The 26,252-nt window shown below is 39.8% G+C and overlaps 1 protein-coding gene across 1 annotated transcript; it reads left to right on the top strand.

Annotated features, from left to right (window-relative positions):
- Positions 1-675: 675 nt before the first annotated feature.
- On the top strand, positions 676-26,077 carry LOC134528195 (probable glutamate receptor). The gene is made up of 10 exons (XM_063361586.1): positions 676-7,370; positions 9,195-9,370; positions 11,191-11,366; positions 15,136-15,286; positions 16,582-16,676; positions 18,642-18,818; positions 19,224-19,456; positions 19,807-20,024; positions 23,119-23,378; positions 25,338-26,077. Exons 1-10 carry the CDS (start codon positions 7,208-7,210, stop codon positions 25,648-25,650), a joined length of 1,962 nt encoding a protein of 653 aa, XP_063217656.1. The 5' UTR covers positions 676-7,207; the 3' UTR covers positions 25,651-26,077.
- The last annotated feature ends 175 nt before the right edge of the window (positions 26,078-26,252 follow it).

Genomic DNA, 26,252 nt, shown 5'->3' with positions numbered 1-26,252 from the left:
TTATTAATTTTCAAAACCAAAACGCAGATAACCACTTAAATATCATGTCCTGATAATTTTCAGTACACGTTCAATGTCGCTATTGTTCGATTACAAAACAAATTAATCCGTTAATTAAACTTTTAACAAAGGTACAGAATTCCAAGCTACTGTCTCAGGAGAATGGCCACATACATCATGGGACAACGACCACACGTGGGCTCAAATTTCTAGTTACTACTTCCAAAAAAAAGTTGGTATATACCTACTTATGTACGCGCGTTAGAAGTGATAATTACTTGGCGTAGTAAAAAAATTACTTTATTTTGCAAATAATTACCACAGGTAACGAATAATTCCTGGAAACCTGAACAGTGAATTGGTGATAATACTGGCAGATAAAGTAGGTAGTGATTTTAATGCACTCTGCGTATGTTGCATTGTTTGTTACGAAACTATAAGAACATGTACTTAGCGTACACATCAGGGATAATCAAAAACAATTATCTTAAAAATAAATATGTACTAGCTAAAACCCGGCATGCATTGCAATGCCTTTTTAATTATTTTATGTATTTTTTTGAAGTTTGTTCATACATACACAGCATCTCTCTAACTATAGACAAAGGCGCACCCAGGATTTTTTTTTTTTGGGGGGGGGGGGGGGGGGGGGTTATGTGTGCTTGAAGTTTGTTTTTTTATGAAGGAACACCGGTTTCAAAAATAAAGAGGGGGGTCCTCTCCCGGGAAAATTTGGATTTCTAGGTGAAATTTGGTGCTATTTAAGAAGTTTTTGTATCTAATTATTGAATATACTGCTGGTAGAAAAAAGAATACTTTTTAGTACGGTACTAAATTTTGTTTTAGACAAGAATCAAACAAAGATACCTTTATCAAACCCAGGGTCTCGTCCGCTCAAAATCAGTATTATTTTAATACCATGAGACTCATAGCATGCATTAAAGTCCACATTCTGTGCAACTTAAATCACTGACAATGATGATTTGCTTTTTACTTTTCACACACACAAATTAAGTTCACTCTACGAGTAAAAAAAAAGGGTATAAAATTCACACCTATAATGTCTAGCTAAAACTGCAGAAATACAGTCCAAAATTATGCAAAATTGAGATAAACGTAGCGCACAAACAATTCTTAGTTTTTATATAACACAAACTTAATTTGTAAAAAAATTAAAGTACCTAATTCACGGTAGCAGACTACAATTATAATACTTACACCGTAATGTATACCCTGACGTGAAAACATCTCACAAAGTTTGGTAGATTGAGCGCTGCCCATAGAACATTGTACCTATTTTGCTGGGACTGGGAATGTTTTTACTTTTTCCATTCTAGATTATTTCTTCAAATTTTCGGAGGGGGTTTAAACCCCCCATCCCCCACCCCTGGGTGCGCCACTGGACTATATATATATAATATATATACACACACACACACACACACACACACACACACACACACACACACACATACTAGCTGCCCAACCCGACTTCGCACGGTTGTATTAATGGGGAAAAAAGGAGACCAAATCTCTTATTTACAGTTATAATAAATAAAATAAAATGAAAATTAATTAATTTTGACAAAAACTTAATACAATGCTTTGTAATGTACCGAAGAAAAAACTAATAGCACCGATGGTTTCCCGACTCTCGAGCACGCAACGTTGTCATGGAGACGAAGTACCCACTGTTTCCCGGGCTTAAACACCAATCAACATTGATAATCAGTTTATTATTAATTATAAATTATTAAGACCATTAATCGAAATAAAAACTATCCTATCTCTCAAGTTGGAAAAAAATTACACATAAATGCCAATTTTCATCAAAATCGGTTGACTTGGTGAAGAGTTCACTGGAAACAAACATCAGGACACTGGATTTATATATATTAAGATATAAATATAAAGAATATAAGATATATTTTTAATATGATTTCAGTTGGAATTTTAGTGGTAATGGAATGGTCGACATTTGGGTCATTAGAGATGATGTGAAGTGAAGTGACGTGAATGGAACGTGGTGGGGGAGATTGGAGCCGCCTGAGAAAACCCACTGGCACACAGCAACATCCACCACGTTTCGTACTTGAGGAAACCTCGGGTTTGCCCTTCACCTGTATTGGAACTTGCACTGCCTTTGTGACAAGCGAGGTGATCTGATCACTCAACCACCATGGTCCTAATTTTAGTGGTGTAGCATTAAAATGTAATCTCTCTTTGACACAAGTGCAAACACATCTTGAGCTACTGAAGCATCCAACAAACTCTTTCCTAAGAATCTTTACCACGTGAGTTTTCTTTGTTGAAAAATAAGTCTGTGCGTGGAGTCCTCACGGGACAGAAGTAAAACATATTGTTTATTAGAGATGGATAGAGATAAAACATTAGTATTTTTTATTGAAAAGAGATAATAATTGAGAATTGTAAGGATGCGAGTATGATCTCAAATGAAATAAAAATACTTCACTACCACAGAGCCCACTATAAACTTTGAAGTCTCATTGCTTTAAGCTTCTGTGTAAAACCATACGACACTTTTAGAATGTGCAACAACATTTGTTTTTTTTGATAATATTTAACACTTTTCGCGTAATTTGTAATTAAAAATTCCCCACAAAACGTTTCCTTAAAGTTTTGCTACAAAACAGGCATGGTAGCATGGCAAGTGTGTAGCTACCCCTTTCAAAACTTTTGTACTATCATGCTATTTCAAATTATTATCAAATAACATGTTTTATTCATTTTGATAGTTTTTACAACTCAAAATATTTTAATTGTTTAGAGCTTGATACTTACCGTGAAATATTTTTGTGCCAAGACTGATCAAAGTAACTTTTTTCATACCCTTGTTGTTTGAAGCCACATTTTTTTATAAGCACAGAGTTTTTTTTAATACACCAGCCTCGTTCTCATTGATTGAGTCAAGTGCGGAATGAAATATTTTCTCAAGTCAATGCCCGTAACAAAATCGCTGATCCAGTCATGAGAAAAAAAAAATATGTTGGAACCCAGAGGACCCCCGAAATTTTCTCACGATATTTCACCACCTTTAGAGATGGACTTCGGGATGATACTTCAAATTTACTTTTTTTGTGGAAAAAAAAGTTTTGCCTGAGTAGGTTCACGTCTAAAAAAAAGTTCTTCCCCCACTCCTTCAAAAAACTAACTTGTGAAATATTTTTGCGAGTTACCCGATAAAGCACCATGCTGGTTGGAAAGAAAATATGCATGAATATATAAAAGGCATTGCTTCTCTTTGTCTACAGAGAGAGTACAAGAATATACACAGGCTCCCTGTTATGTAGTCTGTCATATAGGAATAATTTACAAGTAACTACATGTATGGTGTGTTGTGTAGCACACTGAACACAATGACAATTCGTCAAGATACACAAGTAACCACAGGTATGGTGTTATGTGAGGCATACTGTACACGATTCATCAAGATACACAACTAACCGCACGTATGGCGTTTTGTGTAGCATACTGTACACGCGATCAATTATATGTCATTCCACATAAAATTAGGATCAAATTCTCTCCCATCGGGCACACAGCAGTTGATGAATAAAACATTGAATCAAGTCCAATGGGTACTCTCTTCCTACTATCTAAAGGACATATTTGATTTGATAGAACATATAGAGAACTAGAAGTGGAAGGAAGGCGGAGGAGCAGAGGGGGCAAAATATTTGGGGCCCGGTCACCAGAGGGGAAAGGGGTTGAGTTCAGACTTCTTTAATGCTTCGACTTTCCCTGATATGACGAATATTACAAGTCTATTGCAAATCGGGGGGCACGGCAGTGCCCCCGCCAAGTCGAGCGCGAAGCAAACACTGCCGTACCATCCTTTACTGGAACCATTTCGCCGCATTTTCAGGCCCCTATTTGAGAACCTCTGGATAAGACCAGAACGCAGATATTTTCGTCATCCAGTAAGCTATAAAATCTCATACTTAAAATAAAATTTCAAGTCTGTAGGTCATTTAGTTCCGAAGTTAAGCGAAAGCAAAGTTTCGCATTTATGACACTCACTCACTCATGATCATCAGAATAGAACTAGTACTTACCATAAACTCAGAGAGCTGAAATTTGGTACAGAGTTAGGGTTTAATGGCCAAATAAAGGGAAAACTATAAAAACGAGGATAATCGAAGATCTGGAGTACCTGGTGATCCTTATTTGAAAACACAAGAGCCCAACCAAACTATTAAAGATCGACAGACCGCCTTTACAAAAAATATTCAACTTTGTTTGCCTCTTCATTTGAAGTCAAAAATCGAAGGTCTGAAGTATATGATGAAGAACCCTCAGCTTGTCTCAGCTGTATTAGAGATATGGTAATGCCCCCTTCTACTATTGGTAAATAAAAAAATCGACTGTCATTGCAAAAATCCAGCGTAGTGGGACACATCTTCTAATTTAATCTAGCCTAATGCTTCCCACTGCTGAGCGAATGCCTCCCCTTCTGCTTTTAATACACATATAAATAAAATTAAAGGAAAACTGTGGATAAGACTAGACTGGCTTTTATACTTATACTTACAAGTTTACAAGAAGAAATTGTCGAACGATTAACTTTATTCTACTCGAACATTACACAAATCACACTAAATTATTAAATAATTTCGCTCAAAATTTGGTCAAAATATAAGTAATTGGACTAAGAGTGGCGGTGATACCCGCACACATCGCTAGATCACGCTGACTGTATTTTAAAACGCGCTTACGTTTGTTTTTCCGATAACCTTATATTGCGAAGTGGCAACCGGCCGCGTTACAGTCGTTTACGACATTCTTCTACTGCGCTTGAAAACGTTTGCTAGGGATTAGGAGGGATTATTTGCATTTCGTTGATTTCGCTTATTATTTCGTGAGGTTTAGGCGTAAATACCGCGCCGATCTTTCAGAAATTAAACCGTCTAAACCGTCTAAAAGAATAAATAATGAACGCGAATGGGCAATACGAAAAACTGTTGCTACTGTACAAGGATCAGAACCGGAAAGAAGAAAAGAAAGATTTGTAATAATAAAAAAATTCTCTTAAAAAGAAAAAAATGTGTCAAATAAGCAAATCTAATAAAATAAATCAATATGCCCACGTTTCTACAAAAAGAAGTGAAATCCCACCAAAAACATTCTGTAAAAAAAATAGCCAAGTCTCGATGGAGCTGCTTGTTTATCTCTAAAAAGTAATGAAATCTAGACAAAGTCGTGCCAAGTCTAAGGTTCCTTACTGCGATATTTTTATTATTATAGTTAATGTTGTGTGACTTGGCCGTTGAAGGGTACACAAGGGTACAAAACCAGGTGCTCCATGACACAATTGCACCAATCTGTCGCCAGAACCGCTACCCATTGACGATGGAAAATTGCCACTTGGAAAACGTTGATTTAATAACCAGTCAATTGTAGGCTTGATAAAGCTGCGTATTTCAATAATACTTATGTGTAGGCGAGCCTGAAACAAACAGTATAAAAAATTATTTCCAGTACAGACGGACTTCTAATCATTGATAGAAGTCCGTCTGTACGTCTATTTTATGTTAGATCGGTGGTCGATTTGACGCTCCAAAAAGAAGAGAGCAGAAGTCAGCATTGTCAAAGCTGAATGCATGTGTTACACAATCAACAGCCTAAAATGATACACTAGCGTCCAATTACCAATACCAGTATGGGATATTATCTCGCTTAACAAACAGATATAACATTACGTGTAAACAAAATTGACTTGTACCCACTAACGTATAAAGATTGTTCAACGGCCAAGTCACACAACATTAACTATAATAATAAAAAAATCGCAGTAAGGAACCTTAGACTTGGCACGACTTTGTCTATATTTCATTACTTTTTAGAGATAAACAGGCAGCTCCATCGAGACTTGGCTAATTTTTTTACAGAATGTTTTTGGTGGGATAGAATTTACTGGAAACCTTGCAAGTAAAGATATACACATATCACGCTTACAGTTATGGCTAGAGTAACAGTTGAAGAATTTTTACTTTTTTTTTGTGGTCTGAATAGTTTTACACTAAATAATTGGGATGGGTCCCGACAAAATTATTTTCCCCCGAGACTTTGGTTTATTTCTCTCTCGATGGGCCTGAAAAGTGGAGTTAAGTATGTTTTTGATATTACTTTATAGTAATCAATACAATTATTTTATCTTATAAAAATACTTTACGAAAATTTTTCCATGGCTTAGTTAAAACAATTACACAGAACAGTTATATTTTAAGACGAGTAGTTTTTAATGTAGTTTAAGAAGGTAGACGTGTTTTACCTAAACTTCAATGTATGCAGATTTGCGTGTTTTTGGATATTGTGTGATTAATGACGTATTTTATGTTCTTGCGTGTTCGACTCCGTGTGATGTCTACGCGACAAAATAAACAAATAAAATGATAACTTTTATATACCGGCATTGACCAGCCAACCAAAAGCTCGCAGTGGAATATTGATCAAGTTCCGGTAACGTGACCTTTTTTTTTTTTAAATGAAAGCTTTATGGCTATTATTCCCTCCCTGCACTATCACCACCATCGTGATACAATAAAGTCCATTACGTACTCCCCCCCGGAAGACTCATGCGGGATGGGAGGTTAGGGCTGTAAGTATCCCGAGGGGCAGGTCGTGTGCGGAGGGCACAGAACATCGAGGTCGTCGGCCCGGGCACAATCTGCCAATCAACGGACGAGGGCGGACCCGACGGTTGCGCGGCCAATCAGAGGTTTCGGCGTCGGAGAGGACCAAATAGTCGGTCAAACTAAGTTTCTGTTCATTTCGGTGACTAAAGTTAGAGTGGTACGTGAAATACGTCTGATCAATAGAGACCGGAAAAATTCGCGGATTCATTTCACGACGGCCTGAAATTCACATAGTTATACCTAAGTGCTGGCTCTGCTATTGGCTCACAACTCACCTGGACGACTCTGGGCCAGTGAGAAACACTCAACGGAAACTGTGTCGAATCACAGGCCGCTGCATTGGGAAACCTTCGCCAGACAGCAGACAATGAGTGGGTGGCATTTGACCGAGTGTAGGTAGAACTATAAAGTTCATCCTAGAGATCATTGAACCGGCGAATATTTTCCCGGTCCCTACGTGATCAACGAAGACAGCTGAGGAGCGAAGTGTCCGGCTCGGATGGTTGGTTGCTGGTGGTTGGTCGCCAGTGTCGCGGAAGGGGACCGCGGGCATGCGCGGGGTCGTCGCGGCTCTGGCGGCGTGCGCCTCGCTGCTGGGGCTGGCAGCTCCGGTCAGAGGGGGCGACGACGCGGCGCGCCTGGTCGCCGACGTGAGGCGACACCTCGGCTCCAGCTGCGTGTTCCTGCCGCGAGGCCGCGCCTCGCGACCACCAGGTACCCGCTGTCGCAGCTCGGAATAAGTCGCGTGCTCCTGCGATACCGTGTTTCCGAGTTATCACGGTTCTAAGTCGTGACAGGTCTAAGTTATGACGGTTCTAAGTTGTGACTTTCTAAGTTATGACGGTTCTAAGTTGCGATAGTTCTAAGTTATGACTTTCTAAGTTACCACGTTTCAAAGTCGTGTGGTTCTGCTTTGCGCGTTTCTAAGTTACGCGTTTCTAAGTTGTGATAGTTCTAAGTTATGACTTTCTAAGTTACGACGTTTCAAAGTTGTGTTGTTCTGCGTTGTGTGTTTCTAAGTTATGATCGTTCTAACTTATGACAGTTCTGAGTTACGTGGAATTTTTTTTTCCTCGAGGTTTCTAAGTTATGACTGTTCTAAGTTGTGTGTTTCTAAGTTATGTGTGGTTATCCCGCGTCACCCAACTCCCCTCTCTCCCCGGAGGTGACCGCTGTGGTGCTGGCCGGCTTCCTGGGCTCGAGTCCCGTGCGTCTAAACATTGGTCTCATTAAATGGAACTGCCAGAAATAAACTGTGAAAATGTCAATGTCAAGTCGGCAAAGGAGCGATTATGGCTCGTATTGTGATTGAAATTGCCAAGTGATCACACATTGCTATTTCACGTGTAACATCTAACCTATCATTTCACAAACTATGTATTAACAGCATGTATAACATTATTGAATTTATATTTCATATTATATACATTATTATCTCACAACTTATTTTTAACGTATCAGGAAAGCGTATTAGTCGCGCTGTTCCACGACTACTGTTAGAGGAAAGAACGGTGAACAACTGTGTTCTTACTCCTTCTCTGTTGGCATTTTTGAGAATTAAAACGGGAAATTTTCCCTCAAAACGGGAATTTCCCTCTTGAAATAGGGAAAATTTTTAATTTCAAAATTTTGAAATTTTTTGGTGGTATTTTTCCCCCCCGAAAAACCGGAAATTTCGGCGGATTTTGAGAAAATTTTGAAGGTCAAGGTCATCCAAGATGGCCGCCGTGACTTCACAATCCAAGTTGGCCGATCCCACCCTTCATCCTCAGCCAGAAGCCAGGGCTCGGACCTACATTTACATAGTACTTCTACCTACGCCTGTAGGCTGTGCTGAAAAGGGATTTTTTTTTTAATGATTTCGTCTAAGATTTTATTCATTGGTTTGGTCTCGTCATTACCTACATTATTTTGTTGACTCATATCAGACAATCTGAAGACGTCAATTTATTTAAAATCCCATATTAGTTAATTTATTTAGGTAATATCCGTGTTAAATTTGACACATTAAATTGTAAGCATATAAACAATTTTAATGCATTTGTTTCGTATAGACCATAATGCTATTTGACTACAGTTAACAAATTAAACACTCACAAGATAAAAAAATAATTAAATCACTACTACTTTAACAATCTCACATTAACTCAATTATATATATATATATATATATATATAATTATTTTGCTTTCCCGATTAAATATTTTGTGATGTAAATTATAACCATTCTAAAAATTTCTTAGCTTAAAAATCTTTACTTTGAACACATGGCATCTAAAATAAAACCATGTCTGTTATTGAAAAAAATTTAGTAAGCCTAATTACTGAATATTTTTTTTGGTTGTAATAATCAAAGCGAAGGGTGCGCAGAAGAAGTCAAGAAGTTCAAAGCTTATTTCTTACGAATTTTTGTGTCTTCGTTTACACCAAAATACTCGTACCAGTTTCTCTCGGTTAAGATATTTTTGCAGTAACCCCACGTGATATTTAAACTCAGGTTGTATTTATTTGATAGTATGTATTCATTTATGATTTTAGTTTATGAAGAACGCCTCGCAGCTGAGACCATGAAGCTGTTGCCAACGAATGCTTCGCTGTACTTTGAAAGCACAGAAAGCATGTTGGAAAAGAAGAATTTTCAACACTGCTTGAACACAAGTCCTTTGCAAGTCCTCGTCCCAAGAAGCAACGCTTATGTTGATATAATGAAACAAGTAAGTAGTAGTTATCACTCAGTATTAAAACTCCCTTAAAAAAAAAAAGCATGTGCACATACTGTGATTTCTTCAAATGTAACCTGTTGTGTGAAGTTCTAACATGAACCCATCATTGACGCATTCAGCTTGTATTAATAGTAACATAATTGAAGAAATAAGCAAACATTAATTTTATCTAGTGGTCGGTAGTTGCAATTGTGAGTGAGTACAATATCTGGCCGTACTGCCTGCGCCACCCTGCCTGGCGGCTGAAAATACGAGAAGAAGGGTATAGAACATCCACAAAGACGTTTCGCGCGGACAGTATCTTGTCTTCACTCTCTTTCAGAAACCCTCTTTTCTTATCTTGTTACACCGTTTTGAAAACCGCCAAAGATTGTTAAAATGTGTTACCATTTCATTCACACCGAAATTTGAATTACTAAATATAATGAAATTTTGTTTATTTTAAATATATTAGAATTAAATTTTATATTTTTAGTTCGAAAAAAAAAATTACCATGGGAAATTTTATTTACTTTTTTATTTATTACCGAATTGCGTTTCAGGGCCTTGCACGCCGTTCAAATGGGTAGTGAAGCTTCGCGCCCATGTGGTAAGGGGTGCGTGTTCGACCCTTAACTATCCACATAGCTTAAACTTTCGTGCATCGAGTCTGTATCCTGAAGGTTCTGGGCTCACTTCAACCTTGGAGGTTACATCGCCTTAAACCTCTTTACGTAACGTGCAACGTAAAATTTATATAAATAAAAAAATGTTAATGTTCGTTCAAAAGCTTAAATCTTCGAAAATTATTCACCGATTGCTTTGAAATTTTGACAGAACGTTTCATTCAAACGCACGCGTGTTTTTATATACCTATGTCACACTTGTGAGAGGTAAAAAGTGAGATATAATATAGGTAGGTAAAAACATAGATTTTTTAAAAAATTTTTAAATTGTTCTTGAGTGACATATATAGAGAAAGACAGACAGGTATAGAGGGGGGTATAGATAAATAAATATAGAGAAGTATATATATATATATATACTTCTATATATATATGTCACAGAAGCTAATATGGATTCCGGTTCGTTGCCTGCAAGCTGTATCGGAAGGTATTCGGTGTGTAGTTGTTGCAGCAATGCTTTTACTTTTAGAACGTTACTTGTTATTACCTTTGTCGGCATGACCCCCCACTGACACCTCCCAGTGGCTTCGCTTCGGTGGTATAGGGATTCCAGCGGTGTTCATGATGGGGACAAACATGTTACCAGGCCATCTTAAACTTGCACAAAGTATTCATACTGGATCTCAGCAGGGTAGATTCCGGGAAACAGCAGGGGCGTAGCCAGGGGGGGGGGAGGGTTAGGGGTTCAACCCCCCCCCCCCCCTTAGCACCAAATCTTTAATTAATTTCTTATTCATCACTCAAACAAATTTCATATTAAAATTAATAAAATTTTTACCATTACAATATTTAAATTTAAGAACCGAAAACTGCTAAAATAGCACTATTTTACACCTTAAAATCCAAATGTTCCCAGGGGGAGGACCACCGGACCCCCCGCTTTAATACGGAGGAGGGGGGAGGGCATGCTTCTTAACACCCCCCATACACAAATCCTGGCTACGCCACTGTCTAACAGTCGAGAGATTTAAAGAGGACAAGGACCAGGTTTGCCGGCTGACACGGGAGTCATCCTCCCTAACGTGTGGAAGAGTACTCCCGCTGGGGCATGTGTACCTCCAGCCCGCACTAGCCCCCCGCGAGGAGACAGCGGGCAGCGCATGGCGCGCGTCCCGCGAGCTGACACCCGAATATGCCCCCCTCCAGCTGGCGACCTCGTACCTGTGGAGGTCCTCGGTGTGGCTGGTGGTGCTGGCCCGGGGCGAGACCGCGGGGGACCTCGTCCGGCCGGTGTGCGGCCTGTCCGTCGGCCTCGTGGTCGTCGCAGAGCTGTCGCCGCAGCAGGCGCGCCTGTCCAAGGTGGTCTGTCCCGGGACTCCGAGGTGCGTGCAGCTCCACACCGCGGCCCATTGGGGGGAGCTGAATCGTTGCCTCTTGGAAGGGCAGCCCATAAGGATTTTTCGACAGTGGTGTTTTTGAAAGCTTGTCTGAATTGTTGCCCCTTGGATGGGCAGCCCTTCAGGATTATTCTGACAGTGCTTGTTAGTTTAGGTTAGGTTATGTTAGGTTACATTAGGTAAGTTAGGTTAGGTTAGGTCACTCTACAAACTAACCACTGTCAGAATAATCCTGAAGGGTTACCCTTCCAAGGGGCAACAATTCAGACAACCTTTCAAAAACATCACTGTCAGAAAAATCCTCATGGGCTGCCCTTCCAAGGGGCAACAATTCAGACAACCTTTTAAAAAACACTACTGTTAGAAAAATCCTGATGGGCTGTCCATCCAAGGGGCAAGTTTTCAGGATCATTTAAACTCTTAAAGTAGCGTGTTTTCAGAAATTGGATGGGCTGCCCTTCCAGTCTCTGTACAAATAAACCACTGTCAGAAAAATCATGAAGGGCTGCCCTTCCAATGGGCAACAATTCAGTCGCCCCGGCCATTCGCTAACCACAGCGGAAAGTCTTTAATCGTGCACCGGACGACCCGTTCGGAATTCCTTCGGGTGCATTCCGTCTGCCGACCTTGGCGGCCAGGTCAACAGCCACTGCGGGGCGTCCGTAGTTCGCACAGAGTCCGTCGTCACTGTCGGTTTTCATTTCACTGCAATATTTCCAGTTATCTAGCATGTTAAAACAGTATGTTCGTAAAATAAATGTCCCAGAGCTTCAGGCGGTAATCGTCCTTGAAGATGGCTGAAATAAGGCATACCGAAACGTCAGTTGTACCATCATTTCCAAGGACATGGCCTTGTCGAAGAAACAAATAAGTAGTTAGTAATTAAGATATTTTAGGAATATTAAAAATTCTAGAAAGTATTTTTTTTAAATTAGTAGGTATCGATTTTTTATTCCACTATTGCTTTAACATTCGAGAAGGGCCTAATCCATGTCTATCGTTTATTGAAGGGTTACTTTGAGTGTGTTGTTTAAACGTAGATGAAACAAATCGTACTTAGAGGTGAAGGGCTCAAGAAAAATCTTTCTGGCCATGCAAAACTTTCACCCTTTTTCCCCACAATGAAAATCAAGGCTGGCCCAGCCGAAGTTCTGGGAACTTCTCCTTCGTGATCCCAGGATTTGTATCCAAACTCTTATGTGCCCTACCGCCACATGACGTAATTCAGGCGGTGGTGTGCTCATGAACTGTATCCAGCATCCTAAATTGATATGGCAGAGGTGTCAATGTTTATACTCGTACACTAGAAAACGATGCCAAATTGGCCAATGAGGGATAAACATGAGGTATGTTTGGTTAACTACCCTTCCACCCTATGAAATATACAACGTGATTTTGGGCTTATGATCATCATAGTTTTATGTGGTAGTAATGTCTGTAATTTCGCCCTAAAACACGTCGGCAATAATGAGGTACAATTCCCCCACGATGAAGAATCAATACAATGATCAGCAATACGACTCCTTCATCATTGTCTGAAAAAATTGTTGGAATGAGGATTACATCAATTGAACTGTAAATAAATTTCACTTGTTTTTGTACAAAATAGTTAGGGTCTATTGCATTTAAGTGATGAATTTATATATATATATATATATATATATATATATATATATATATATATTAAAGGATATTAACGTACGGTTGTGACGTAACAAGTCACAGCGGGATATTCAAAGCTGTCAACAATATATTTTAGTTATTATTTGTTTTCATATAACAGTAAATACACTTAAATCGGTAGTGCTTTACGTCCGTAAATACCGTGAATGAACAGCCACTTACGATTGCAAACTGAGATTAATCGCTAGTAAACGTACTTTTGATGCAGGCCATAACACTATTATCAGAGTTAATCCTTTTCCTATCTCCCTAGAGGTCTGAGAAACTAACAAGATATCAAATATACCCTGAGCTAAGCCAAATGAAAACAATTTAGGTTAATTGAAAATTTAACGTAAATTTCACATTTTTTGTAATATTTTTTTTCTTTTCAAGCTGATAGAACTATCCCTCGTGTGCATAAATAACATCAAGAACTTTTTCAATACATTATTTGTTGTGATAATCAGATACAGAACATTTGAAGTTAAATCTGCGCACGCCGTAAATTTCCTGCCTATTATCAAGTTAAGGCTAAACACAGTTTTGCTGGATATAAATTTGTATTTTATTTTTAAATAAAATTATTATTATTTTTTTCGATGTTTGTATATTTAAATAATATTAGTTATACTGTCAATCAATGCAGGTGTTATTAAATTACACACGTTTAAGGTATGAAATCTGTGAGTTTGTTTAAAAAAATTGATAACAGTAAACGGTATCTAAGATACCTGGCGCCCTGGCAATATTAGAGAGAGAGTGTGTGACTGTGCGGTAGGTTATGTACACACGACACTATTAAACCTACTACAAATCAGTCACGGAGTTATTAATGTATGCATATGTATAGTAGTATATGTATAACAACATAACAAAGGCGCGGCACGGTACCTAAAGATTAACGGTTTACATGCTAATTTTCTGAGAAAAAAATATCCATACCAAAGGAGGGACTCAAACCCATCACATGAAAGCTAGAAATCAGGCACGCTAATCTATAAATAACCGTGGTTAGCAGTTCGGTGACCAGAGAGCCGACAAGGCTAGTCCCAGATAAGCAAGACCGTCGAGAGAAACTAAGGGGTCCCCGGGGGCAAATAAATTGTTAGGGCCCCATTATTTAATAAACAGTTTTTAAAACCCCAAAATATCCACGAATCTCATAACTTTGCAGGTTTACAATCAATTCTTTTAGCAATGGACTTGTAATTTTTGTCCTAATTTTAGGGTAAATTCACCCATGATAATAAAATTAAAAATTTCCCAGGCTTCATGGATTTTGCTCCCTGCAGATAAGTAAAATAAAAACTTAGGCCTGTACGTGTGCATATTAGTGACATTTCTGAAAGGGTCTTAAAAAGATGTGTTTTGACTGCAAGGGCGAAAGAAAGATAGGAACATAAAAACGCCATCCTGGTTTCAACATTTTTTTTTGCTATAATTATATATAGCTTGGTATTCAAAATTTGGCTTTAGTAAAGAATATGATACATTTTGGTTTTTAATGTCTGAAGCCGTTGGCGTTTAGTATTTAATTCAATTTTTGGAACTGACAACCGTAATAATACAGTCAATAGTCATTTTGCTATGGGCTTTTTCATCATAATCATCATCATCATCATCATCATCATCATCATCATCATCTGCAGCAGCAGCAGCAGCAGCTTCCAGCCTGTGGCCGTGTTCGCAAAGCAAAATGCCTCCATTTTCATCTGTCTCTCCGCCATTCCTCGGCCTTGTATGTATTCCAGCCTTCTCATCTCTCATGCACTCCTTTAACCATCTGCTCTTCCCACCTCATTCTTGGACTTCCTTGGGGCCTTCTTCCTGTGTATTTCAACTCCATAATTTTCCTAGGCATCCTCGCTTTCCCCATTCTCTGGACAAGACCATGCCATCTCATTCTTGGTTTTTCAATTATCTCATGTTCAAGCCCCGCAATCCTGCTGTTGTTACGTGATCCCTGTCCCAAAGGAGACAAATTTCCAAAATTTGAACTATATGATGAAATCGGTTATGGCGCGATGGCGTCAGGACCGTCGGAACCATGGATGGCGTGTTTCTGTCCCTATCCCTGCCACTTCAACAGCGGAAGCACGCCGTTTCGGGACAGTCCTGAGGCGCGCCTCGAGTCGCTGGGACGATGGAGCCGCCTCTCCGGGCTGAGCTCCACGGGGGAGTACGAGGCCGCCGCCGCCAACCCGCTCAGGGGATCTCACCTCAGGGTCGCCGTGCTGGAGGTCAGCACTCTCACATGGTGTCGTCCCCTCCCCCTTCTTACCCCCAGGGAGGCCTCCGGGAACACCTTTGGGGCAGGGGCTATGGTACTCAAAAAGGACGCTGCTGCAAAATAATAAAAAAATTTGGCTAAGTCATACATTGGCCTGGGAATATTAACAGATATGGTCTCAAACGAAGTAGCTTGGCTTCTGGTAACTGCTCCCTGATGATTTGCGACTGCAATGTCGACCGAAACATCGGTGAATCATTCGCCAAGGATGCTGCCGCAACCCAGAAGTCAAGCTACTTCAGAATATGGCCGTGAAAGCCTGCGAAAATTACCTATATGGTCTCGAATGCTGAACCTTAACAGTTTGCAGCAACTTTTGACGAAGGAAACATTTAACGCGTGATTTTAAGTATTTAAGTAAATATGAATATAACCTCTAGAAAAGAAAAAAAATAGGTTCGTGAGGAACTATCGCCCCTGCCTTCGTTCTCTGGAACCGCACCGGCGCTCTCCCGCACACCACTGTTTGTAAGCAGTTTTGATTTCGTGTTGTTTTTAAGTCCCTATTGCCTGCTTATACTATACAATTCCACGCAGAAAATATTATATGATTCTTCCAACATCTTTAATGTGTCAAAGATAACTTTTTTTATGATAACCAATAAATATTCTTTAAAAAATTAATGCATACAATATGAGCGTTATAAAATAATTTTTGCGTAAATTACATAATTCCCAAAAAGATTTTATATGTTTTTTTTTTTTTTTTTTTTTTTTTTTAGATTTTAGTTCGTCGTATTAAACTTATACACATTCGGTTATTTTAAGAACCTTGTTTGGGGGAAGGGGAGTGAAAGGAGAGAGATGAGCACATTTCGGCTTTCTGTTTTTGTACTGGGAACTAGGAAGTATTCACTACGAATAATGTATCATTATAGGTAAATTTAATATTTTAATTTAAAAAAAAAATAATTTATGAATTGACAGGTTTATATATTGAAACTTTTTTTACCACGAGTTCGTTAATTTATAATACATGTAATATCTCAAATACATATATTTTCTTAATCAAGGAAACCTCTTTGTTTATAATCATCAAATGTGAGATGGAAAAACACAGCCCTTACAGAGGATTTAATGTACTTGAATATTAAGTGCGAGTGTCAATTATTTTACTCTGCAAAAACCAATGTGTCTGACTTAACATACCTTATAATCTCTGTAAATGCTTTCGAGCCTAGGAAGAGCATTTTATAAGTATTACATTCTATGGATAAAACATATTCTTTTGAATTGTGATTGCAGGTACCAAGAATCACCGAAATGTATGACAATCAAACGCGTGTTGGAGGAATATTTGGAAAGATTTGGGAAGCTTTTGGAAGAGACATGAACTTCACGTAAGAAAAATAAACACATTTAAATGTTCTGTTTTGTGTAGTAAGAATAAAAGAAGCCTAACGATAATTTTGCACAAATGTTAACATGATTAATTTAGAAATTGGAAGCTACCACTAGGGCATCACCTCAAGATTATAAACAAACATTATTCTCATTGTTGTAGTTTGTAAGTTTATTTTTATTTTGACACACTGCAACTATGATTTGAGGTCCAGAAATTTCGCGGATAAATTTAGAGACAAGTTATACCCGATCACTACTTTCAATTGGACCACGGTTGTTTTTTGACATGCCCCAGGGTACTCTAAATATAAACTAACGGCAGATGAACGGTCGAATAAGACTCAGGTCATTTACGCCTAGAACGTCTTCTTTCGGATGCAGCAACCAGTGGAAAAATTACCAAGGATCGAGTAGATACAGTTTTTAAGTTAATGGACCCGCGAAATTCCCGAGTCTCTATATGTCTTTTTTCGACCTCGACTAGAAGTTAACTTCATCATCTGCATTGCTCGCATGTCATAATTGAGGCGAATCATTCACGGAGGCGCCAAAATACTTCTAAAACGTGAAATGCATGAACGCATGACGAATCCTCAGCGCACAGAAGACGTATCAGTTTGATTTATGATCTAAATAGCGATGTTGGGAGTGAAAAAAATGTATGTGATGAAGTAGTTCCTGGAAGTTGTTGTTTGCCGAATGTCGACTCATTTTCCTCAGACTTTATCATGAGCTCAGCTCAACCTTTTATTCTTCTTCAGTCACTTGAAAATCCTGTGAAGTTTGTGGGGAGAAAACATGATTTGCTAGCGGATGTTTGTTTCGCAGATGCGCCTTAGAGGCCTCCTAGACCATTAGTAAATATTCAAATTTTTTCCAATTTTTCTGGCGAACAGACTGCTATTGTCCACTACATAAGAGCCACAATTTACTGCCAATGCATGTTGCCTCATGGTCGATTAAAGAGTAGCGTAGCTCTACAGAAGAATACTTCTGGGTGTCCAATTTGTGAGAGAAGAACAAGTCATCGCCAGGAACACGTATTTTTCGCGAAAAATATTTCGAATCTAGTTGTATTTTAAAATACTTTAACGAAAGCTTTGTTTCGAGCTTGTTTGAATTTCTCTCAGTCACACATCTACTACCGGCACACCAATCACAACGATTTTGAGCGGAAGCAAACGCATCCAAAATGCTCTGCCAAAATAAGACAATGCCTTCTCTTGCAGACGGCTGCCAATTGAAAGGAATAATATGCAGGCGCAGGCCTACCTTGGAATCTAGTAAGCGTTCAGGAATTTTACTCTAAATAAATACTTGCCCCTAGTCATTGCTGATAGTGGTTTGGGTCCTTGGTTAAAGTGTGTGGGCTGAGATATCATGTTTCTTTGACAAGCAAGCTCAACCTTTGACATTTATCAACATTCGATATCATTCAACTTTAGATATCACTCCAAATCTAGTTAAAAGGCTTTTGTGGCTGTAGTCAATATATTTTTCTTGGCTTATGAATTATGAGAAAAATCACGACAAGAGATTTATGTTGACCTATTGGTATCGCATTGTATTCTGAGGAACTCCATAGCATTTAACCAAAATGTCGCTTTTAAGATATTTCAAATGTATAGACCATGGACACAATTGGAATGACAAACAACACTATTTGATTTTTCAATGAATTTATAGTATTTAATGGAAGGACGTACAATGTACACAATATCTACCTAATATTTTCTAAAACTTAGATTCAGCTCAAAAGACTTTAAGCAGTTATTGACTCATGTAAAATTATCCGGTTAGTATTTAGGAGGTCTGGATTCAGTTAACGTTCTCTAAGTGTCTTATCCTTTGGCCTTTATTTTAGAACAGAACTAGAATGTAAATCTGTAATGGTGTGGGATCAGTACTGAATGGAAAATACTCCACAAAAAGTTGGTCGTGAGCAACATGTGTTTCGGCAGGAGCGAGTACGTGACGGTACCCGATGGCGCCTATGGCCAGCGGAAACCAGACGGCAGCTGGAACGGCGTTGTCGGCATGGTGATGAGAAGGGAGGTGGATGTCGGTCTGGCGCCTCTCACCATGACAAAGTCTCGAGCCGAAGTCGTCGACTTTGCCATCCCGCTGCTGATGTCCAAGTAACAACCACATTTCATTCGATGTTATAATTGCTGAATGGCTGTGGTGTACTTAAATCACATTTAAAGTTCGGTAGGATTCCGTCCATTGATGGGTCACGGAGGTAAGAATTTAGGGAGTGTGTGATCTGTGAGTAATCTTTGCTATATTAATGATTGTAATCAGTCTGAGAACGATCTCCTCGTCTCTTTTTTCTCATCTGAACAGGAAATGTTTTTCGGTTAGAATGAATTTTAACGAAATTCCTTGCTGTTACACTGATAATGTAATTGTTTAACAATACTCACTTCTAGTTGATGGATGGACGAATGGATGGCAGATGCATACGAGAGGTCATTGAGAGTCAACCTTTACTTTTTCGGATCCAAAGTGGGACGTTGATTGCTTTTTTGCCTCCCCCGCAGCTACATGATCTTCATCCGCAAGCCGAGCACGACGCAGATAAACTGGAAGAGCTTCATGAAGCCGTTCAGCTGGGAGCTGTGGCTGACTGTAGCGGTGCTGGTGGCGGCCGTTGGCGCGACCAACACGGTCGCCCTCGCACTCATCCGCCACCACGTCGGGCCAGCCACCGAGGAGCGCTGCTCGACGGCCGACAACTTGTTCTACGCCTTCACCATCTTGTACTGCTATCAAGGTGCGCGTCCCATGGACAGAGATGCAAATATGTCAAGGGAGTTGGGAATTTCCAAGGGAGATGACAAGCTGTTGTTATGACTCGCTCTGAGCACTCTGGCAAGCGGCTTCGAGGCTCGCCCTGAGTCAAACACGAGGCCTCATTTGACTAAGCACAGGAAGTCTCACCAGGCCAAGACTACCAAAAGGATTAACTGATTTATAGCTCTTTTCTGATTCGGTCAGCGGTGGTGCATTGCCATTCTTAGATGGTGGAAACATTTGTCTGGTAAAGTCCGATAAGGAACGAAACATCCTGATAGAAGTGGGCTTCCCAACTAGCTTTTGTGTACTTGGGACTCTGTGTTGCAGCACTGGACAAGTTGCCCAACTCGTTGTCCTGCAGAACCGTGTACATCCTGACTTTCCTGACGGCTGTGGTGCTGTCGGAGGCGTATTCTGGGAAACTGATCTCCTTCATTGCGGTCAAGAAGACTTACTTGCCATTCACATCACTGGAAGGCATCTACAAAGATGGCACTTTTAAATTTGGCGTGGTGGCGTCTACTGCTGAAGCTGACTTATTCAAGGTCTATCAAGTGCACTGCAAACCATCACATTAATTACTCTCTTAGGTCACAAGTTTTTTTTGCCTTTTCATTTAGAGCTGACAAATATATAACAACAGAGCATATAAAACATCACTTTCAGGTGATTTTTTTTTAATGTGTAAGCTATTTTTGAAATGTTTTGGATGAAATTGGCATTGAAGTTGAAATATAAATTATATCAAGTCCACCTCACCAATTATCAATCCGCAATGAAATAGCTCATCATTTGGAAAATAATTTCACTCTAGCAGGTTTGGGTAACCAGTAATCAAACGATTTTGTGAAATTTGTAGGTAATTTTTTTAACGAAGTTAATAAATAAATGGTCTACTCGCGTTTTTTCGTGGATGAGAAACTTAAAATAATTCTCTACATCATATTATGTACTCTATTCCTTGAAACATAGTTCTTCAATGAGCTAAATAAAGAAATATTTCGTGATTAACCTCCTGTTTGTATTAGTTTTGGTTTTGGAAGTTTTAAATAACGGTGACCACTCAAATTATGGCCATTACACAATTAGATTTTTATGGATGTTTCAGATATTGATGTTTGTTCTCTGATGTACTATGTTTGCTGTAACTGTATTGTGTGAACGTCGTATATGACACTAAATTTATTAGTTTTTATGATTTCCGCTGTTTAAACTTCCAATGTAAATGTATATTATGAATGACTGTGAATTTTAAATTTTATTGTTCTCAATTTGGTCTATTTATGTCAATAATACAAAATTCATCATTTCACATATACATATATTGGATGCGCATGGGCTTACAACATAAATTTATGCTTCCAAAAAATATTATAATTTATTTTTGTAACAAGCGAGATGATACCTACAGTGTTAAAATATTGGACTCGCATTCGACAGACCTGAGCTCGAATATCGACCTAGGCATCCTTAATTATTTTATCCATTTTTTATTGAAATCATTTCAGGACCATTGAGGGATGGTTCGTTACCCTAGGAAGTACCCGATTATTTCCCTAAATTCTCCCTACTTGCACTGTACGAGGGTCATTCTAAAAGTAAAGGACGTTTGTTTTTCTAGATTTGTATCCCATATATAGTTACGCTCATCACTGACTTAATGATCGCGTAACGCCAAAGATATATGTATACATTATATACAAGGGTATTATGAAACACATGCATTGGCCTACTCCATAGAGATGTGTATAAAATATAAATCGGAAGTATAACAGTAAAGTGACATTAGATATATAGCTACATAAGTGGAACACGCCTTATTATTAGATTAACATGTTTGTTTTATTTATCATTTTTCAACACCGCCTTAGGTGCCTTACAACTTTGCTTATAAATAATAAAAAAGGCTTATATCTCAGAAAGTTTAGCTTTTAACGAAACACGGTGATCAGTTTTCCCTTTTTGGAAACGTAAGTTTGCGTCACTGGGAATCTTTTGATAATATTTTCAATTTTGTACTTCGGCCCTTTCGAAAATATTTGTTTTTATTTTTTAAATATGCTTATATTTTGAAGTTTATATTCTATTTTAAAACAGTTTATCAGCTTATATATATATAAGAAATTATTCTCGTTTGCACAATATTAAAATTAATTGAATTTTGAATATAAATTTCGATTATATTAAATTAAGTGTTTGTTGTATTCATAATTTTTTCAACGGGCGCCGTAGGCGCCTTACAACCTCCAAGTATTTAAGATATTCAAACAAAATTTATTTTACAACACATGATAACTTAGCTAATTTTTTACATATTCGCCATACAAATTTAAACTGTTGTCATAGTGTATCACCAGCTTTTATATACTTTCTGTATACTCAGTTACCGCAAAGTTGTTGAAACAGTCATTACCATCTTGAAATTTCAGGACAGAATGAACTGAGCCCATATGCAGTGAAACATCTATACTGTTTAATTTCCCCCCTCAATTCTTGATTCCAGTTCGTCAGTCACAACTGAGGGTCGGCCCGAGCATTCATCACGAATATTCGTTCACCCCGACATTAAACAAGATGCGCCATTTTCGAACTGAAGCTTCATTCATCACATCACAAACTTCGGTTATCTGTCTATAAATATCGATGGGGCGGACTTAATTTTTCGTATTAAAAAAAAGCGTGTCATACTACGAACCTCTTAAGGGGACACACACGGTGCGCAGAGCTTCAGGAAAAACAACGCGATTTCAAAACTACTCAAGATATCCGAGTGGGGTATGTTTACGAAAAGCATTTAAGAGTTCGTTGAGGCCCGAAAAGTACTTTTAATTTTGGATCATGTTTTTAAACTGTATTTATAGAAGAGTTAAAATGGCTGAAACGCATGTTTTCAGAGTAATTTTTAGGTGTAAAACAAGTGGTACAGATTCTTGAAAGCACTTAAGAGACTTGCATTACACCTATATCTTCATTTCCCCGTAATATAAAAATACGGTCACCGCTCAAATTTCACAGTTATCCATTGACGACGAGAAGGCTGCGCGCCAGTTCAGAGCCTTGTGCTTAGAGGCGATACTGCGCTAGAAATTCCATCGAGCGTCGCGCTTATCATCCCGCCTCACTAACACACATACACCCCTGACGAGGCGGGCCCCTTAAATTTTGCAGCATCTTTAAGTTTTGTTACACATTTGAAAGTCACGCTATGGACATCAGACGACCGTAATGGCTCGCCGTTAGCGTCAGACTGGCGAAGGAATGGGAGACCCATGACGCGGCAGTTACAGGGGGCTGGGGGGGGGGGGAACTGAGGGTCTCGTCAGATCAAAACGTTCTTTACTTTTAGAATCACCCTAGTATGTGCATACACCTCAGAATGAACACGTAGACCGTATGTACAAAAACTGAAACATGACGTCTTTTTCTGTAATCTTCCCTCGTCAATAACGAAATGTTTAAAGGCGATTGTTTGGTAAGTAAATTAAAATATATACATATTAGCCATGATAGTTGTTAATTTGTCATAATTTTAATGATTCCACGTAGAAGAACGGTATGGTACTAGGCAGCACAATGGTTCGTCTGATTGTGTCGCAAACATCACTACTTGTTTGTTGATGAGCGGGCCGGATGTTCCAGCACTCCAAGGAGGACTCCCTGAGGAAGGTGTACCGGCAACTGATGGCCCCGGACCCTCGCAACTACGTGCCGGACGAGCTCCGCGGACTGCAGAGGGCCTGCGACATGGACTACGCCTTCCTCAGCTCCTACGAGGAGACGGTCAGCTTCGTGCGCGAGGTCAGCTGCAGCGTGGTGACCCTCCCTGAGATCTTCTTCAAGTCAGCTCTGGCAATCGCCCTGCCTAGGGGCAGTCCGTACATCAGCACCTTCAACGCCAAGTAAGCCACTCCTTTGTAAAAAGAATATCATAGTAGATTTGAACCACTAACTCTATTTCAGATACATTTTTAAAGATACAAAAAAAAAGTTTTTGCTTCATGCAGCCAATGAATGGAAATAACCAAACATTTTCTCAAGACATTTCAGTTGTCAGGGTACATATTACATTTCAATCATTAGTTACTTTCCATTCATGGTTTGCAAAGGAGCGCCAATTCTACAACATTTCTAGTTAAAAAAACAGTTAATTAATGCATTTATGCAATAATTCATGTTTTTAGAAATATGGTTTAATTACATTTTATGAAAAACTTTGTAAAATCATAATTATGAATAGTTTTATTGTTCACTTCACTCCAATTATGTCGTTGTTATATGAAACATTATACAAAACAGAATGTAAATTATGGAATTTACCATTTTCAGTGACTTTATCTAGTTGGCGTTCGTTAGAATTGAAATGTCTTGGTTAGCTATATTTTTACCCAACTCTGTTATGTAGTTATTTATTGCTATAGTTGTGGATATATATATATAACTATTGTTTCTATCTGTTTTTCGAATATATTTAGAATATATATCAGAATGACACTAAACCAAAACAAGTTTGTTAAATATATCATTTTGCGTAAAGTAGGTCTATAACTATTTTGCGACCAACTGGGTGAACTGTTTTCATAAATTTTTTATTCTGGCTTGAGGGTTAGCGCCAAGAACCTCTTTGGGATGGTAGAAACCCGAGTCCCCCAAATTACCATTGGCTCAAAGCGCCAGGCACCTCTTCTTGTATTTATATCTGAGACTTTCATAGCAAGAACAGCAAAACTAACTTAGCTCATGGATTTAAGCCCCATGTGTTGATAATTTCTTCGTGACATTTCGGCATGCTTTGCTGCATCCTTTCTCAGTTGCCAACAGATGTGATATCAACTCAGAAGCTATGCCAGTAGTTAGAAAAAGGTGCCCCGGAGACTCAGGCATCAAAGGCATCTTCTCACCAAGTGCTTATACATCCGATGTCATCGCCACCATATTGGAAGCCATCGCCACCATCTTGGAAGCCAACGCCACCATAATTTTTCCATCCAACATATTGTTTACATCAGCCGTCTTGCTTCTTAGCTTCTTCCCGCAATATCGTTTCCTTCCGACGCCATGCTCCCTGCTTCCTCCTGACGTCTTGTTTTCATTCGCCATATTTGCTTCCATCAGCCATATTTCTTCCTTGCTTCCTCCAGCCATGTTATTTCCATCAGCAATCTTGCTTCCTGCTTATTTCTGCCATCTTGTTTACATCCACCATATTGTTCCCATCAGCCATACTGCTTCCTGCTTCCTCCCACCGTACTGTTTATATCAGCCATGTTCCTTTCTGCTTCCTCCCGCCGCCATTTTGTTTCCATCCACTGCAACACTTTTTCTTCCGAGCATCATGTTGTGTCGCTCACTGTGTTGCGTGCGAACAAAGGATCAGTAGAGACACCTGTATTTCGCGAATACATTTCGTGTCAAGGTATTTCACAAAATACTGTATCTTTTCTCCTGTGGTTATTGGGTGAGGTCGGTGAGAGGTGTCGTCCCGCTCTTGACGGGGCCAATGCGAATGTGGTCACCGTACTGCTGCACCCTCACAATTTGCCATGACTCTTAGAAAAAGCTACAAGTTTTGAGGATCTCTCCTCCTATTTGATAACCCAGCCTTCATGCCTCAAAAGGATTTTTAAGGCTGGGGCCCCCATGGGCGTGGATGCGGATACGCCGCATACGCAACCAGAACTCAGCTGACCAGAAAGTTGGATGCTCCCTTAGCCCTCTGAAGTCATCACTTCTGGCGCCTGCCCCAGTCTCCCGCATCACCCTGGGACCCCTCAATAACCCAGTGTTTTGTGAAATACCTTGACACGAAAATGAAATCGCGAAATGCAGGTGTCCCTAAGGATCGGCCGTGTGCCCGCCAGGATAACCGCCGCGATGTCCTCGGGCGTGGTGTCGCGGCTGTACCGGGGCGCCTGGCCGCGCGAGGAGGAGCTCCCCTCGGGCGACACGGAGCCCGTCGAGCTGGGCAGCGTGGTGCCGCTGCTCAACATCCTGGTGGCGGGCGCGGCGGCGTCCCTCGTGCTGCTGGCGGCGGAGGCGGCGTCCAGGCCGTGCCGGCGCCTCTGCGACGGCCAGCTGGGGGCGGCGTCCGACACCTTGCACCTGGTCCGCTGCAGCCCGCGGCCGCCGACCTTCCGCCGGGGGTTCTCCCTGGCCAGGAGGCACAGCTTCTAGCTTCTCCCCTCTCTCCACCCCCTCGCTCGACCCCGAAGTTTCCGTCACACTTAACGTCTCTTTCTTTTGCGAATAGTGACTGTACATCTCGATATGAACAATGTTTGCAACGCTTTCACGGCCATTGTCTCGAGTATTGCTTGGCTTCTGGGTTGTAGCCGCGTCCTAGGCGAATATAGTTCACCGACGTTTCGGTCGATAATTGCAGCCGCCGCCATCATCATCATCAGGCAACTGCTCCCTGACGATGGCGACTGCAAAGTCGACCGAAACGTTGGTGAATTATTTCCCGATGACCGCGGCTACTACCCGGAAGCCAAGCTACTTAAAATTTTGATATAATTGTAAATTTTGATTTTTTAATATGATATACTTAACCATAGGCGTGCCTACAAGGGGGGGGGGGGCAGGTGGGCCATGGCCCCCCCCCCCCCCCCCCAATGTAATCACTGAGATCAGCATTTTCTCTAATGCGTTCGTTAATATTCGTATATTCCTGGCACCGTGACACTCAAACTGTTTTTCAGTGTTGCAGCGTGCTAATTAACTATATTTTTAAACATTTTATCTTTCTAGAAATACAGCCGCCTTAGTTTATTTAA

The sequence above is a fragment of the Bacillus rossius genome, chromosome 1, assembly GCF_032445375.1.
Source record: "Bacillus rossius redtenbacheri isolate Brsri chromosome 1, Brsri_v3, whole genome shotgun sequence".
Classification (NCBI taxonomy): domain Eukaryota; kingdom Metazoa; phylum Arthropoda; class Insecta; order Phasmatodea; family Bacillidae; genus Bacillus; species Bacillus rossius.
This window is presented reverse-complemented; position numbering and strand designations above follow the sequence as displayed.